The sequence below is a fragment of the Clavelina lepadiformis genome, chromosome 2, assembly GCF_947623445.1.
Source record: "Clavelina lepadiformis chromosome 2, kaClaLepa1.1, whole genome shotgun sequence".
Classification (NCBI taxonomy): domain Eukaryota; kingdom Metazoa; phylum Chordata; class Ascidiacea; order Aplousobranchia; family Clavelinidae; genus Clavelina; species Clavelina lepadiformis.
Window position 1 is genome coordinate 14256237 of NC_135241.1, and position 16141 is coordinate 14272377.

At 34.9% G+C, this 16141-nt stretch overlaps 1 protein-coding gene across 3 annotated transcripts; it reads right to left on the reverse strand.

Annotated features, from left to right (window-relative positions):
• Positions 1–9356: 9356 nt before the first annotated feature.
• Positions 9357–15604, reverse strand: LOC143447261 (uncharacterized). Of its 3 annotated transcripts, none has more exons than XR_013114060.1 (4): positions 15478–15604; positions 11672–11814; positions 10038–11578; positions 9357–9953 (listed from the first exon to the last, which is right to left on the reverse strand). XR_013114060.1 is itself a non-coding variant. In XM_076947277.1 (4 exons), coding segments are annotated over exons 2-4 (585 nt in total). In that variant the 5' UTR covers positions 11782–11814; positions 15478–15604; the 3' UTR covers positions 9357–9951. The 3 variants fall into 3 exon arrangements, 2 of the variants coding, with proteins under 2 accessions (XP_076803392.1, XP_076803391.1); XM_076947277.1 differs by having other exon boundaries at positions 11106–11578; XM_076947276.1 differs by having other exon boundaries at positions 9357–11578.
• Between the last annotated feature and the right edge of the window lie 537 nt (positions 15605–16141).

Below are 16141 nucleotides of genomic sequence, written 5' to 3' on the forward strand. Positions count from 1 at the left end.
AAACAAATACGAGGAATTGTCTGATAAAAGAATTGCTGTTTGCAAATGACGCACCACTTCTCACCCACAGCGTTAACGGCCTTGAGTACCTCATAGAGTATAGACAGTTTCGCAGCCACATGTGAAGAGTAATCATTGGTAATAAACTCCAGGAAGACACTTGTAATGCAACAGCTAAACGACACAAGCGACGAGATCGTAATGGAGGAAAACATTTTGGATGGTGACTCATTTGGTGATGTGGCAGTAAAAGATCTTTTGATGTGCGAAAATTTTTCAGCACGCATTGGCAAGACTGCAACCATCTTCAAAAGATTACCCACCCGTTCCTGGAATAATCGCACCTGATACACTACACTGAATTCAATACCCATATACTTCATGCGCACTGAATGGCCCTGTAACAGTGCCTCAAATGCGCCAGAAGAAAACATTATAGATGCGCTTTACATGCGCTGCCTGCAGCCTGTGGCGCATTTTAGGAGTTACGTGTGGCAACAAGGTAAAGGATAGCAGCGTGCGGAAGCCCACACTGGTTGCAGGTCCCTACTGTTAAGGTGCGTTTAAACCTGCCACAACTCAACTCAATTCGGCTCAGAACACAGCTCGCTATAATAAAGTTTAAGTTGTTTATACCAGGCGTACGCCGAGTGGAGTTGATTTGCACGCAAATAAAAGTCCTGCTCGAATTTTACCGACCAAGTTGGGCGTCGATTTTTGTGTCTCCTCCTGTTCTTGGTGTCTTGTTAGATAAGCCGGTACAACTGTCAAGGCTGAGAGTAGACCTAATGATAAGGCTATAGGCTTACTTATATGCTGTGGTAGTTTGCCAATTGCACAACATTAAAGCGTCAAAGGTTAGCCAATAAGGTAACCTAATAACTGTACCGGTAATGTACCGTTTCAGTTTACATCGTTTTGTTCGGAAATAAAGTTATTGCTGTCGATTAAAGCACTTCTTTGTTTGTTAGGTTTCATCAATGAATGTTACTTAATAAACTTTAAGGAAAAATGCAGTATTAAGTTTAATTACAAAGCACGTATTTTAATAGAGACGGTTGTTATATTATGAAAATAATTTTAATTTTGGCCGAGTAGCTTAAATGAAGCGAATTTGGATGAATTTTTGAATTGGAAGACATGACAGTTAGTTGGAAATGAAAGACGAGGCTTCGAAGAAAGTCTGATACACTACATCAGAAAAATAATAATCTGCATATTTAGTGTTTGTATTTATACTTGTTTTTAAATAAACTAATTGTTAGCTTTAGTTTGGCTTTGTAATTACCGTAGCCTACTGCCTATACTGTTTGACCATAATCGAATATGCTTTAAATAGATAACGCGAACGATGATATTTCACAAATTTTGGCTTACTAAATACTAGAGCAGGGTCTGTTTCAAACTCAACACTTTAATCCTAATAAATAAAGTGACCTTTTCCAAGTTCCAACGATCCCATCGTTCGAGGACAAGTTAATTTCACACCATTTCGCGAAATTATGTTGTGTTGAATTATGCCACGTGTAAGCAGAGAACGTTATAAGTTGAGTTACATTGCGCTACGCGGTCATGTGTAAACGTAGGTTTATACATCAAGACTTTGATGGTTAGGACAAGGTCACAGACTTCCAAATAGTTGACTTGACTTTCTAAAGACATCAGTTACGATGATTTCATTTCTGGCTCCAGGCCCATTGGACAAACTCTTCTGCGAATCTGAAAAGGATTAAATGGAATATGAAACGACCCCGTCTTGACACCATCAGCAGGTTGGGCTTGTTAAGCCACTTTTAAGCTCGAAACAAAGCCCAAAGGATGATAAAAGCTTCTAAATAATATCCCAATTTAACATCCAAAAGCCTTGTATGACTAAGGAGATCATCACTCCTGGACACATTGCATAGTCCATTAATCTATGTTTTTTATAGCGACAATCAAGTATTCGAATACATGCCTATATCCTAAATTATTTTCAATTTGGTTGGCAATTGCTTTGGACAAAACTTGATGACTCACATATAGTAACGTTGATACGACTGAAGCTTGCGGGCTGTAACAATTTTTTTTATGGTACGGAAAACAATATGCTTTCAGCTTGCGAGTGGGTGAGCATACACCTAAAGCCTGCAACAAAAGGAATTTTTGAGAAAAAACATCTTGATTTGTTTTTTGTTTAATTAAAAAACACATAATAAAGCAGCTACGATAATAACAACAAAAGCACCATTATGAAAGCAATGTAGCACTACATAGTATAAGATACCTGTACCGAATAAGGCCCGGTCCCTAATAAGGCCCATTGCTCATATTTCGCAAACCCGTGCAAATAAATGAAAGATTTTGTCCCTTCCTAAAAACTAATATGAATTCATGATGGTTTACCAGATTTCATATTTGTCACGTGATCAACCGATTCGCTAGAGCACAACAAAAATTTGATATTTGCAGTTAAGGTGGTTTTGTTAATTTAGAAAAAAATTAAGTGAGAACTTGGCCGGTTAAATGAACTGTTGTCAGCCGGCTGAAGTTTTCATGTAACAACCAACTTAGTATTGAAAAGGATAATGCACTTTTTTTTGCTAAAATTTTTCTGATGATAAAAATGTGACATTTTTTTCGTGGATGCCACATGCGCCTAATAAGGCCCATACAAGATGCTTGGCTAATTGATGTCCAGACTTCAAGAGTGGTTCCAGTCATCAGTTGGCAAATTGTTGCAGTTACTTTGATGCGCCTAGTTGCCCTAGTGGAATCGTTTTAAATGTTTGTACAACTTAAAATGTGAAATTTCTAATAATGTTATATGTTGTCTATTACTATGTTTTGAATCAAAATACTCACAAAATTGGTGGGCCTTATTAGGAGCTTATGCTCCCATTTTTTGGAATTTTTAATTTCTTTATAAAATTTTTTTGGGGGGTTGTCAGGTATTGTGGTTTTAATATATTGTAGTCATATACCCTTACTAATAGAATACGATTTTTCAGTCTATTCTCATTTATGGTTCTTGAGTTATTTTCAAAAAAGTGTTAGGTGGGCCTTAATTGGTACAGGTACCTTATATATAACATCGCGAGATGACCTATTGGTCAAAACAGTTCAGGTCATAACAAATACTTTAAAAGTGACATATGTTCGGTTCATTCGCTTTGCATTCAACGTCAAGAAGGTAGTGAGTAGAAAGTAAACAAGCAGTAACACCACCGGAAGACCTGTTTCCTACTGTGGCATTTACTCCTCAAGTGGCTGCATGGCCAAAGGGCATAACGAAACATAGCTTTCCGCCGCTTTGTATACGCACGGAAATGTGCATGATTGATATACGAGTATAGCATATATACCTACATAATTACAGTATACAGTACAAGTCAGGTCAGCGTAAATATTTGTCATGTCGGCAATTTTAAATAATGTTGCTGTAATTTATTTTTTGAGGCTGCCACTATTTCACCGAAAAAATCGTACGTTTGAAGCCATTTTTTACAGTTTCTTGATAACGTATATTAAATGTTATAACACAGTTACCTAGACTTAACAACAGGCTACATGACCTAAACACGGTAAAATAGCCACTTCCTTTTTAGGCAATAAATTTATCTGATTAAAGCCTACGTTAGGTTATAGTTTCTTTGTACAGTTTAAAAATTCTGAAATGGTTGTTTTACGTTCGCTATCTCGACATCTGTAATGCTTTATATTATAAAATGGGGAAAAACAATTGACGGTTCATTATAGTTTTTATTCTCCGCTTCATTTCAAGCAATTTTATTTTTGACTTTAGTACAAATGGTATTTTAAGCTTTGCTGCAATTTATGCTTCAAGATCAACATGATCCAAAATTGTAGGCCTACTGGTGATTTACAGGAGCAAATTATGAAACAACGTATCTATTCTACAGTATTATCACAAAAAGCACATCGATCAAAATTCATTAGATTGAACCCTTGTAAGGGTTGAATGGTTAGATTTGCCAGCAGATTAAGTTTATTTGAAAAGCCCTTAACTTTGCCTCAGTTTTTTAATTGTTAGGTATTTTATATACCTCGGTATATTTTCTTCGATTCACGCTGAGATATTGGTCGAGTACTGAGTTGATCTTCCCACTTTTGTTCATTCTTTTCGAGCGGAACTTCAAGTTTAATGAGATCGTTACACGTAGCCTTATTGGTTGCAATGTGTTATGTGACTTTTCATTCTCATCTTTTTAATAAACGAGCATCTATGTTGTTATCTCAGTTGTATGTGGACTGATGCTATATACAGAGTTGCTGTACTTAAAGTAAGCGCTCTAGTCCGCGGCATAAATTAGTCATCATTTGTACCACAAGATGTAGTCACTTAGTTGATATATTTATTTGGCGGCTATATTTGTGGTTTATAAACTTTTAGCTTCTTTTCATTTATCTAAGCCTCATAAAAACATTGGTATAAAGGCCATAGTCTTGGAATTGACCGATAAAACAAAACTAAACTAAACTCATTCGGAATAATGTCGAATATGAAAAAGTAGATGTCTAGACATTTTAGTTTATTTAAATGAGAAAAACTATTTATCTGAAAATTAATTTATTTGTCGGCCTCAAGCCAGGGCCGGATTACCACCAATTATTTGGCCAGCTACATTGTGTCGCAAATGAGCAAAAGTAAACTGATGTATAATTCACCATATTTAAAGTTTTGTATAAATTTAACCTTTAATTTTTCCAACATTTAAATAGTATTGAGTGTTTATTTAATTTTAATAGTTTCAAACTGCACTGGAACATGTTATTTTTTAAGCTTAAACTAATTGAAAGCCGACTGCAAACTTCGATGACTCAAAAATGAATTGTTATGACTAACGTATTTACGGAGGGCACCCCTCCTCCCAAAACAGACTCAATTTTCAAGGAGCATAGGTGTTTTCACGTCTTTTTGTTCATTGCTCTTCTCCTGTGCCACTTCTCATCGGCTATATTATATTGTATTGCTATAATAACCATTGCATTACTGTATATTAAATACGATGCTACGATTAAAGCTTCAGACAGCATTGCTATTAAACAATGACCAAAGTCAAAAACATAATTGGCTGATCGTGAAAGACGACAGATTGCTTGTTGGTCCCTACCCAATACAAGCTTCGTTCAGGGTTCAGGCACGTAACTAGAAGGGTGCCCTTGGAAAATATTTGTCAAGCTTTGTCTGACGTTTGTATGAGCATATTCACGGTTTTAAAAATAAAAGCAACAGTTCGGCTTGCGTTAATAGATATTCCATGTACATCCAAGCTATGCGAGTGGAATAACTTTTGTATCCGAGTTGGTATGGCACCAAACACGCAAACAAAATTTTACAAAGAAGAACTGAAACTACATCTATTCTATACAGCTCATTAGTTCTATCAATTTTGACATATGCCGGCGAAACGTGGATAATAACTGCAAGAAAGCCAAACGACTAAACGTATTCCATCAGCGTTGCCTACGGAGGATTCTTGGAGTCAGCTACCAAGAGCGCGTCACAAACGATGAAATTTTACGCAAAAATGGCTTGTTGATCCTGGACAGCATAATAGCTGAACGCAGAATGCGCTTTGTGGGACATGTGCTCAGAATGCCAGACTACCGGCACTCGAAAATTGGATAAGACTGGGACCCATCGGGTGGAAAAAGAAAATGCGAAAGACCAAAGAAGACCTGGCAGGCCACTTCCCGTAACGACTTACAGAAGTTCAACACCGCCTAGCGAAAAGTGAAAGATGTCGCATTGGATCGTTGAACTGCATGGAAATCTTTAACTGCCCTACGTGTCCAAAAAGAGTACACAAGGACCTAATGATGATGAATGCTGCATTTTGTATTTTTTCAGGCGTCACCGAAATGTATTATTTTAGTGCATCGCTTAAACCGCCCGGGCATCAATTAATGTGTAGGTGCGTATTGTAGGCCTTTATATTTACATAGAGTTAGCCACGTTGTAATATACTTTTATATTCCTTATAAACCGTTGATCGTATTATGTGATACAGTATAAACTTTCGTTATATCACCGGTTACACATGTTTGTGGCGTCATAATAATCTTTTATTGAATAAAATTGCCAGAACATGGAAATGAATAAATTAGTATTTATTGAGTCGATGGGTAACAGTAGTTGATCGAGTTGTTGGCTTGATTAGTATCCCGTCAAACGTCCGCTATAGCTATTGACTTTGGTGAAAAACGTGTCAGACAAAAACTTTTGCAGGCTGCCTTTATATAATTTATGTACACTTTGCCGTCCATAAAATTTCAGTTGTCACCATTAGAACAGTCAATGATTAAATTAAAGTGTTTTATGCATCAACACCAATTTCGTATACATGCTATACTGATGTGAAGTTTAAGCCCATCCAAAATATTTTGCACCCCCCCGCCTGATGACCTAACCTAGTTACACGGGCCTATGAGAGTTAAGTCTAGATTGTTTTGGTTAAACTATGTGTTCAAGAAAGCATTAAAATTTCGTTGATCTCACTAATCGTAGTGTAACGTACTATTGAATTGTATAGGTCTTGTATTTTTGGGTCAAATCTGTTACAGCAATGTTAAAATTTGTTTAGAGAGTCTGTTATTTATCCTTCTAATTACTATTTTCTGTTAACACTATAGCGACTTTAGGGAGGCATGCCACTCAACTTTATGTTTTTATAACATAAACCTTTTTACGTTTTCAGCCTTTTTCGTTTATTGCATTTTCTTGCTTGGGACATTTCAGCTGCAATCTACACAGAAAAGCGTATAGCATTTATAGGCGGGTTTACTACGTTTCAAAATTAATGTAGGCTATACGGCCTTAGAAGTTGTACATGGCGTCCAAAAAGTGAAAACTATAATTTGGCTGCTGTATTGTCCTCATAGATATGTAAATACATTTCCTTTAAGGCGTTTTTAAGCGGTATTTAAGGCGCAAAAGCACATAATGTTTGCGTTTTGTGCGTTTTGGGCGTGGTAGACAACCTAGTGAATTTAATAACCAATTTTAGAGCTTTTTGGCTCTCGTCAACGGAACCTTAAATACACCATTGCATGCTAACTATACACAATTTTACTTGCTAACACAATATTACAGTGATCGTTGTATTTTAATGTTTTCACACAGACGTTGTTATTTTAAGTATATATGCTAGCTGTGCAAATTTTTACCGATTGAACAATAATAGCAGCTGGCTTACTTAATTAGACCTAGGCCTAAAAAAATGTTGGAATGTTGGAGTTCATAAAGCTAAATTTGGCATCTTTGCGCTTAAATTAAAATTTTGTTGATGAAAGAGCCCGCACCAATGCTGGGCCCTAGAGCAATCCATTAGATGTATACCATATACATGCTATTTTCTTTACATATAGGTCAGCAATTTCCAAAAGAATATATGAAAAAAGAAGGAAATAGCCTGAACATTAAAGAGTACTTGTCGTTAATAACAAGAAATGATCATTAGTAATTACATGATAATCGTGGTCGATTGAATATGTGCAACACGGTTTATATTTCAAACTTTTTCAGGAATAGAAGAAAAATGCAAAATACTTAAACTTTTCATCTTCGACAGCAAAAGGATTTGTGTTGGATTGCTCCATATAGTCTTTGCAGCATCAACCAATTAAAAATAAATCAACCGTTCTATTTAAATGTCATCACAAAATTCTATTATTGTATATCCCTTGAATTAAATCTTTAAACTATCAGTCTATCACACTGAAGTCCTTCTTAAACTGGAAGATTTGACCGGCACCGTGCAGGGTGTTGTGTTGACATATGTACCGTACGGTAATTTTATTTTTGATATTATTAGGGGAAAGCTTCTGTGTTAGTTTATAAAAGCGTTTGGTGTATCTACGTTTACTTAATCAGAAAAAATAAATTTTAATGAGGAACTTATAAAACACAACAATAGCCTACCGTGTATATCACGTACAGTAATAACAATTTGGTTACTTAACACACCAATCGTAAATATTATGACAATGACAATTTATGTAATGAAACTTTTGCGCTACAATCGAATGTTATTGTAGCCACATGAAATCTTATTTAAGAAAACAAAATTAGGCTAACTTGGAAAAACATTATTTTATTCGTTATATTATTCATTTTTTATTTCATTTGAGCATAATTTATGGTTAACATAATCCCGTTTATTTGTTCATAATTACGTACATTTAGTAAGTTCGAATGATATATATTTATTATTTATATATGCGTATATGTGTTATATCATCTTATTTTTTCTAAATTGACCAATAAAGCAGCGATCAAAATATATCAAACAAATTCACCGATTCTGGTTCACACAAATCTTGTGACTTGCACTAATATTTTTATTAGCACTCTGTAAAGATATTTGAAAAAGAAGGGATCTTTGTGATAAGCTTTATTGAAAGACATATTGCGTGATAAAGTCGGTATATACGAGAAATGGATTTGCGTAAATCATTGTTATTAGAAGACGATTTATTTTGTTAACATTTCGGTTCATTGTAACAAGAGGGATGGAATTTAGCTGCGTATATCTAATTTCACGCGAGGAGCTATTAAAATTTTTCGATCAACATTTATATCATGGTCCAAATGGTATCTGCAGGGACGTAAACAAAAGCAAAAGTAAAGTTGAAAGAAGCGAATTTTTAGGAGTCATTCCTGACATCACAACGCTGATTTGGCAACGTAGTATGCTTTGCATAGGTTTCAAACTATGCTTTATTGGATGGCTTTATAGATTACACCACTGTTTCAAAGGACTTTATCAACTTAAACGCACACGGATTTAACGTAACATGACTATAGAAAGGTTTCTTTTGCAGTTTGATTTTAAATAGACTTTAAAATGTTCACCCAAGATAAATCCGTTTGCTTAGAGAAATATATAATGACTTAGGTTATATTCAATATATTGATGGAAGCACAGATTTCCTGTTATTGAAACAAAAACGTATATTAGCTATAGCTGCTTCTTCATCTATGTTCATGGGGTCAGCAAATTTTTGAAAAATCTTAGGTGACGGCATTTTCGCCCCTATATACTGTGCTATGTAGCCACTTTTGTCTTACGAACTTGTTATATATTTTCATACACAAGATATGTCACATATATTCAACGAAGTTTTCCCGTATAATCTCATGTCCATGAAACGAGATTGATCACTCGAAAATTACCAGATTGCAAACTTCGGCTAACCAGAATTTTTTTCTTTACAGTTATAAGTTGTATGATATAGGGTATTGCACGGGCTATCCGTTATTAGTTGCCAACTCATTCTGCCGTCTTAGTATATTAATTATTCTAGAATACTAAAAGTTTTTCACTTCTGCCTATGTGTCACGTTTATTTGAGTTGGTGCAAATATGTTTTATTTTGCAAAATTACAGTGGTAAAAAATATCGGCAATAAATACACAAAACAAACTTAGGGCAGAACTTAGTATGAAAAACATTGTATGTAAAAATAGTAGATACTTCTACGCAAGTGAACTAAATACGCATTCAAAATCAAATGAAGCTAAGAGATATCTCACCCTAAAACAAGACGAATGGCGAGAATCATTCGTTACAGTTTAAGTTTCAATATGAATATGATAAAAGAACAAAACAAGAAAAATAATAAATTAATCAAATTAAGAATATGGATGACTTTGTATTCTGTACAACAATAACCTTTCAACCTTGCATTTTGCCAGTAACTTCAGCTATGTTTGTAGGATTGCAGACTTGCAGTTCCACTACTTTTATAACGTAAAGGCTTTCTATGTGACATGCTTTCAGTTAACATTGGAAACTGTGAACAATTAAGCATTGTGCACAACTTATAAACAGCGATAGAAATTTCGCTGAATCCTTTGAAAGTATAAAGATGATCGACACGAAGGCCATTGCGCGGAAATGGCGGAAATTCATCTTTGGTGCTGAAGGTAATGCGTATTTTCTTGTAATCCTATAATTAAATTGGAGTATTTGTAAAAAATCTGAAATCCATTTTTGTCAATGTTATGCACCAAAGATCATTGAAATCACTTACTCGAGAATTTTTAAAAGTTTCACCATCATGACCTTAAACATGCAAATGCGGTATAATTTTGCAGAATCAGCATGCATGCAAGTCATACAATTACCTGCAACTAGAAGCTTTAGAAGTAATTTGAAGTTACGATAAACGTTATGAACAAACATTGGAAGCACAAATAAGCTAGATGCATATCATAATCAGGCTTGTAAAATCATTTTACAAATGCCTCGCTGCTTGAAGGAGCGTTGTCTATTGATTATAACAGTGGCACAATACAACGTTAAGAGCTTAAAAACATGTGGAACGTACAGTGTTCTTACATGTTAAGCAATGTATAATATATATCCTACGCATTCACTACAAAGGCTAATGTCATGCAATAGCATGAAGATCCGTATTCAATTTCTCAGATCTTTTGTCTTAAACATCGGCGTAAATACAACAAAACCCAATTTTGCTACAACTTAGTCTAAAATCGTTAAGACTACGGGTGTTTAAGCAATATTGTTAACAGCAAATAGCCAAGCAAATAATATAATGTGCAATTATAATTCATAGAAATGGTGATGCAATAGGTATTTCAATCAAAAGCTACAAACAAAAAATACTTTTACACGCAATATCGTGCCGTCATAAAACAAATGTTACCTTATCGGTTGTCAATACTACAGGAAACATTAATTGAATAAACAAGAGTGCATAAACGTGCTTATACATAATCACTTATGATGTGAAACTCTCAATATATGCATGCACATGCCTTCATTTACACCGTAAAATGGTTGTGGTATTAATTTTAACTCATACGTGCTAGCCAGCATATTTGGCATCTGCGTCAAATTTTGCACAAAAATTGTGACACGTTAATACATAATGTTCAATTACAGAAAAAGATCCTACAAAACGCAGGAACGTACGTTATTAGTGAATGAAAAGTGACGCGAAAGCACTATGTAATGCTTTTCAGTGGCATGCTGAATAGCGTTAGCAGTGGATCATGCAGTTAATTTTCAAAGTGTTGTGAAATTTATAGGTACTAATTTTTGTGAGTTTACTTTCTGTCATGCTTGTTACACTCACATTTCCTTGATGAGCTTTGAATTATGTTCTTCAATTCCTGGACGTTATAGTTGAGCTGTTGATCTGGCCGAATTACACCGGCGATTGCGCTGATTATTTGGGTTCCGTGATCGCTTTGAAGTAAAATGGCAACGTTATCCACCAATGATCGGGTATGACGACGTCTTCCCTTTCGTGGTTTGTTTTTGCGAGCTCTTCTGCTGTTGCCTTTTCTTCCATGCCTTGATCCACGGCGTTTCTTTAGTTTTCTATTTTTGCGGCTTCTGTGACCTTGCCGTTTAGGTGCGTTTGAAGCGCCAGATATTTTGCCAAACGCTTTTACGCCTGCATCTGATGTAACCAAAGCCGTTGGATCAGGAAGGTCACCACTTGTGTCAATTACGTTTAGCAGTTTTCCAAGAAAATGCTGCCTTTCCAGCGCTTTCCTGTTGCGGCTTTTGAAATCGGTTACCATGTGCTCAGCCGATCTCTTTCTGTATGATCAAATACGCAAGTTTGGCAAAAACTCGAAAAATCTTTAAAATACTTTTATATACTAAACAAACGTTAAGCATACATATTCATACCTTATCGTATGTCCTGCTCCACGTTCTGTTTTAGTAATTGCCCTTGAAAATACAGTTTCACAGGCGCTTAAAACGCTCAACAAAATAAGTATTAATCTCGCGACGTTCATTTTTCTGGGTCGTTGTGTCTCGCTAATACGAATCTAAAAGATAGAAATATGTGCATTTTCACAATTAATCGGGCACATGCAAATTTTGAAAAATTTTTACTTTCTTAAGCCATCTATAATTAGCAAAAACAACTGCATGGCTTTAATTTTCACGTGAGCGCAGAATTTATACAGATCTTACACACTGCAAAGTCAGCTTCATGTAGAATGTGTTCGCGAAAGCGTGCTATTTATACGGTCTTCGCCTTTTTTGTGAAATTTATGTTTTTCTTGCCATGAACGCTGGCGATAGGGCATTATTGCTTCATTATTAAACCCGACATCACACTTTACGATAAATCAACAGTAGGCTTGATTTCTTATAAACACGATTTTGTGGTTGGCCCTCTTAAGGCAGTTTTTTATTTTAAAGAAAATCCATGTAAAGTGTTTTTAGGCACAAAACGGATTATAGGCAAAATGTTCATCAAAACCCAGCCAACCGGTACCCATAGCAAAGTGACTTTTACTTTGATCTGCGTTTAGCTCCCGTCATCGTGCTGGGAGTATGATGTCAGCCAATGATTTTCTCATCGGATGTAAAAAAACTTTAAGCTACTGAAGTGACCCGTAAAATTGGATTAGTCAAAGGACAGCAGGAAAAACATAAGCAAGGAAACACAAAATCAGACAGCGGGTGGCCTTTGGATAAAATAAACGTAAAACCTAAAACGTTTTAACCGTATGTTATAATACACCTATATAAGTTTATTCTGATCATGTCTAAAAATACACTCTTTGGAAACAAATTAGTGGTTGGGTAACTAGTAGTGTAACTGGTTGGGTAATAGTGGTAATTAGTGGTTGGTTGGGTAAGTGGTGAGTGACTTTATGTTTAGTCAGTTTAAACTGCATTAAGATTTAATAATGCGATTAGTAAACGTCTAAACGAAGATGCCCTTAATGCTTAGATTCAAACTAATTTTGTAAATTATGTGAAAATTTGATGAGATTTAACTTTTCAACGTAATTCCTTCATCAGACATCACCGATAATTTGATAAAAATAAAGTCTTTGCGTAAACACTAATGTGGCGGAAAAAAGTACAAAAGTGAAAACAAATATACTGAGCGTGAGTATCGCGTCAATTCGTACATCATAATTATAATATTTAAGTTTAAGCACGTTGCAATTTTGCAGCATAGAATAGAACTGCAGTTATAATACCGGATTATCCATCTTTGAGTCGGAAGATATTGTTTACTTTTAAAATACGCCATGAAATGTTATACAGTAATAGCTTAATAACTTTGTGGTTAGTTACATGTTTTCTGTTCAATCTGCAATTCCTGCATACCAATAGCGCTAATATAGACAAGAGCGTGCTTAATGGTTAAATATGCATTGGTTAGATATATGATTTAGCATATTACAGGTAATAAATCATACAAGCACATATTTCCGGGAACTATATATAGTGTACTGAAAATCCCACTTCTTATACCAGCGGTTTTATGCTCACAGCCAACATAAACTAAACCTAAACGTCAAAGAAGCCGCTGATTACTCAGGGTAAAGGTGTAGCAACAAAAACTGTCATGATAAATTGTTATTTTGCATTTTGGTTAAATGATAGTGTAAGTAAATTATTTTTATTACATTATGTAAATAGAGGTAAATACGATAGATAGGTACCAGCAAAAAGTTGGTTACCGGTGAATTCTTTGCTTATACAAAAAGTAACTGTGGTTATTTATTAATTCTGCTTCAGTATTCAAATTTAACTTGTTCGTAGTTTAGTGGTTTATCCGTTAATTGTAATCTATCTACAGTTATCGCGGATGAAATGGACTAATCGTTTTAATCGAGTATGATTACTGTCGTAAGTTATTTGTTTTAATATACTTTGATAAACAAGGCTGTTATATTAATTTTATGATCCTTTGTTTGGGGAATTCATCAAACCATTTATTTTGAAACTATGGTTAAATTTTTGTTTTAATTTTGCAAAAAAAAACGTGACTCCAAACGTGAAAGGCGGCCTTTGAGTTTTGGTCACGTGATCTTGTGCTTACATTAATTTTCTTGCAATACATTTTTTATTGGATTAATTTTCTTTAGTTTATTTATAACTTGCGTAGTTTCAAAACGTATATTTTGTAAACAAATTTCGTTTGTAAACTGTGAAACTTGTTTAGCAGTCTATTATTGCTTCCAGTCTTAAATGTGCGTATTTGTGTAAACAACTAAACAACAGAAGTTCGGAATGAACTTTTATAAATTATCAACTAAACAGACGGTCACGTGACCAACGATATAAACATCGTCTGTTACTGTAGTAAACCAAGTTCACTCAAAAGATTGACAAGATGTTAGCGACACAAAAGTAAAATTCAACCATAAGTTGCAAAATATGCATGGTTTATAGTAGGCTTTCCCAACGCCAATGGCCACATGCCTAAAAGCAACCTATTAAGTTATACAAGTATAGTCCATCCGACTTGGGGAAAAACATTAACAAATGTGTGAACAATTGAATAAGGGGAAGGGAAACTCTTTAGACAAATAATTAATACATATAAGTAAATAAACATCATGCAGGTACCAGGTAATCTCATCTTTCGAATAAGTAATGTAGTAATAGAATAGATGACCAAATCATTGTCAACTTTAAGTAAGCCAACTTTCAATAGACCACCAACTTTATGCCGATTGTGAAAGTTAGAAAGTGTATTAAACAGAAACATTTAACGAAAAGCAAAACGCGCAACTTGCAAACGAGAAATGCTTTTTAAGTTTTACTTCAAGCGATTTCATTACTAGACAACATCTTCATTGGGGTGGTGCTCACACAATCGCCCTCGTTCTGACAATTCAGAAAAAGAAAAGAAAAACGAGAACGTTAAAGACCAGTAAGCAAAACCAAATTAATTATCAGCCAATATGTGTTAGCATGTCGCATTCCATAAATTTTTCACAAACAATTACCACCATTTAATGAGCTCATTATCATCATACCGTAGGCCGGCGCCCGTGGTTTGGGCACTTTCGTAATGGTTCTACACTCTACAAGTAAATATTGTTTTAAATAGTGTTTTATTTAGTTCACTGAGTTGGAATTTTTTCTTGTAGTAAGGCTTGTGAAAACCTTATGAGCTTACAAGAAAAAAACGCATCATAGGTCTTTTGCGCAAAAATTTGTTGGTTTTTCATTCACTCTGGTCGGAAGTTTACTTAATTTGAAACATGTCACAAGCCAGTTCAAACACACCACAGAGCGGATATGGTTGCTTTGTTACCGTGCAGAAACAGAAAAGTCTTCAACCTATTTTTATACCGTGTGCTTGAGCGTTATAAGCCTCAATGTGTCATACTATTCATATAGGTTACAGATAAAAGCGAATTGTGACGCATCTATTCCTGTGGATTTACGAAATCAAACACGAAAGGATTTTTCGGGTGACTCATAATACACTTAGGATTAATGATATTTTATTTAGCGAAATAAATTTATTTCAAATTGAAGTATATACAAGAATTACAGTTGTTGCTTGAATAGAGTACAACTTTAAGAAATGTTTGAAAAATTTTCACAAAATTAATATAGTTACTGTACTTGCAAAAGAAATTTAAATGCTAATAAATAATTTCGTGCATATGAGTTGTGCAACTCATGGCAATATGCCCACAGGAAACAGCAATGGTTCAAACCCTTACCTTTATCTGGATATCGCAACGATGAAATGGTGAAAATATTCCCAGCCACCTTGCTTTTTTATATTTTCTACAAGGTTATAAGGCACACGCCTAACCCTGTGGTCTAAAACCTAGTTGTACGTAGTCTGAAATATACAGATGCGACAAGATGTTAGCTTCCTTTTTAGTTTATACACTAATTTTGGCACAATAACCCAATATGCTAAAATACCTCAAAACGCTTTATCGCAAGACCAATTTAAGCACAATCATAAAAACTGCAAGACCCACAAGCTATGCAAAAGTTGGTAAATAATATCTGTACGAAATTAAAACTCTGCCTGAACACATGCCCTGATTTAAATGGGTACCTTTTACCAATGGGTTGTAACTGTTGTGGCGCACTTCCAGATGAATTTTATTTAATACATGTTCCTTTTATACAATCGTGAGAAAGCTTGTATTCTTTAATGGACACGAACCCCTACTTTTGACATGGAGAGCTGATTTTAATTAATTCTTTAAAAATTTACACCTAAAGCTTGTCCTTGCCTGGTGACAAGATCTCCTGCCACGAATAAAACATCGGCTTGTTAATGTTCAGGCTTAATTACACAACTTGGGTATGATTAAAAGTCTCATATATGTTAAGACGCCAAAAAGTGTCATTTGGATGTTTAGTGCG

Bases quoted from the DNA above. Each gene is read 5' to 3' on its own strand.
- LOC143447261 (XM_076947276.1), bottom strand. From the start codon at position 11,781: ATGAACGTCGCGAGATTAATACTTATTTTGTTGAGCGTTTTAAGCGCC. The intron at 11,579-11,671 runs GTATGAATATGT...TTGATCATACAG, and splicing joins GGAGCAGGACATACGATAAG to AAAGAGATCGGCTGAGCACA.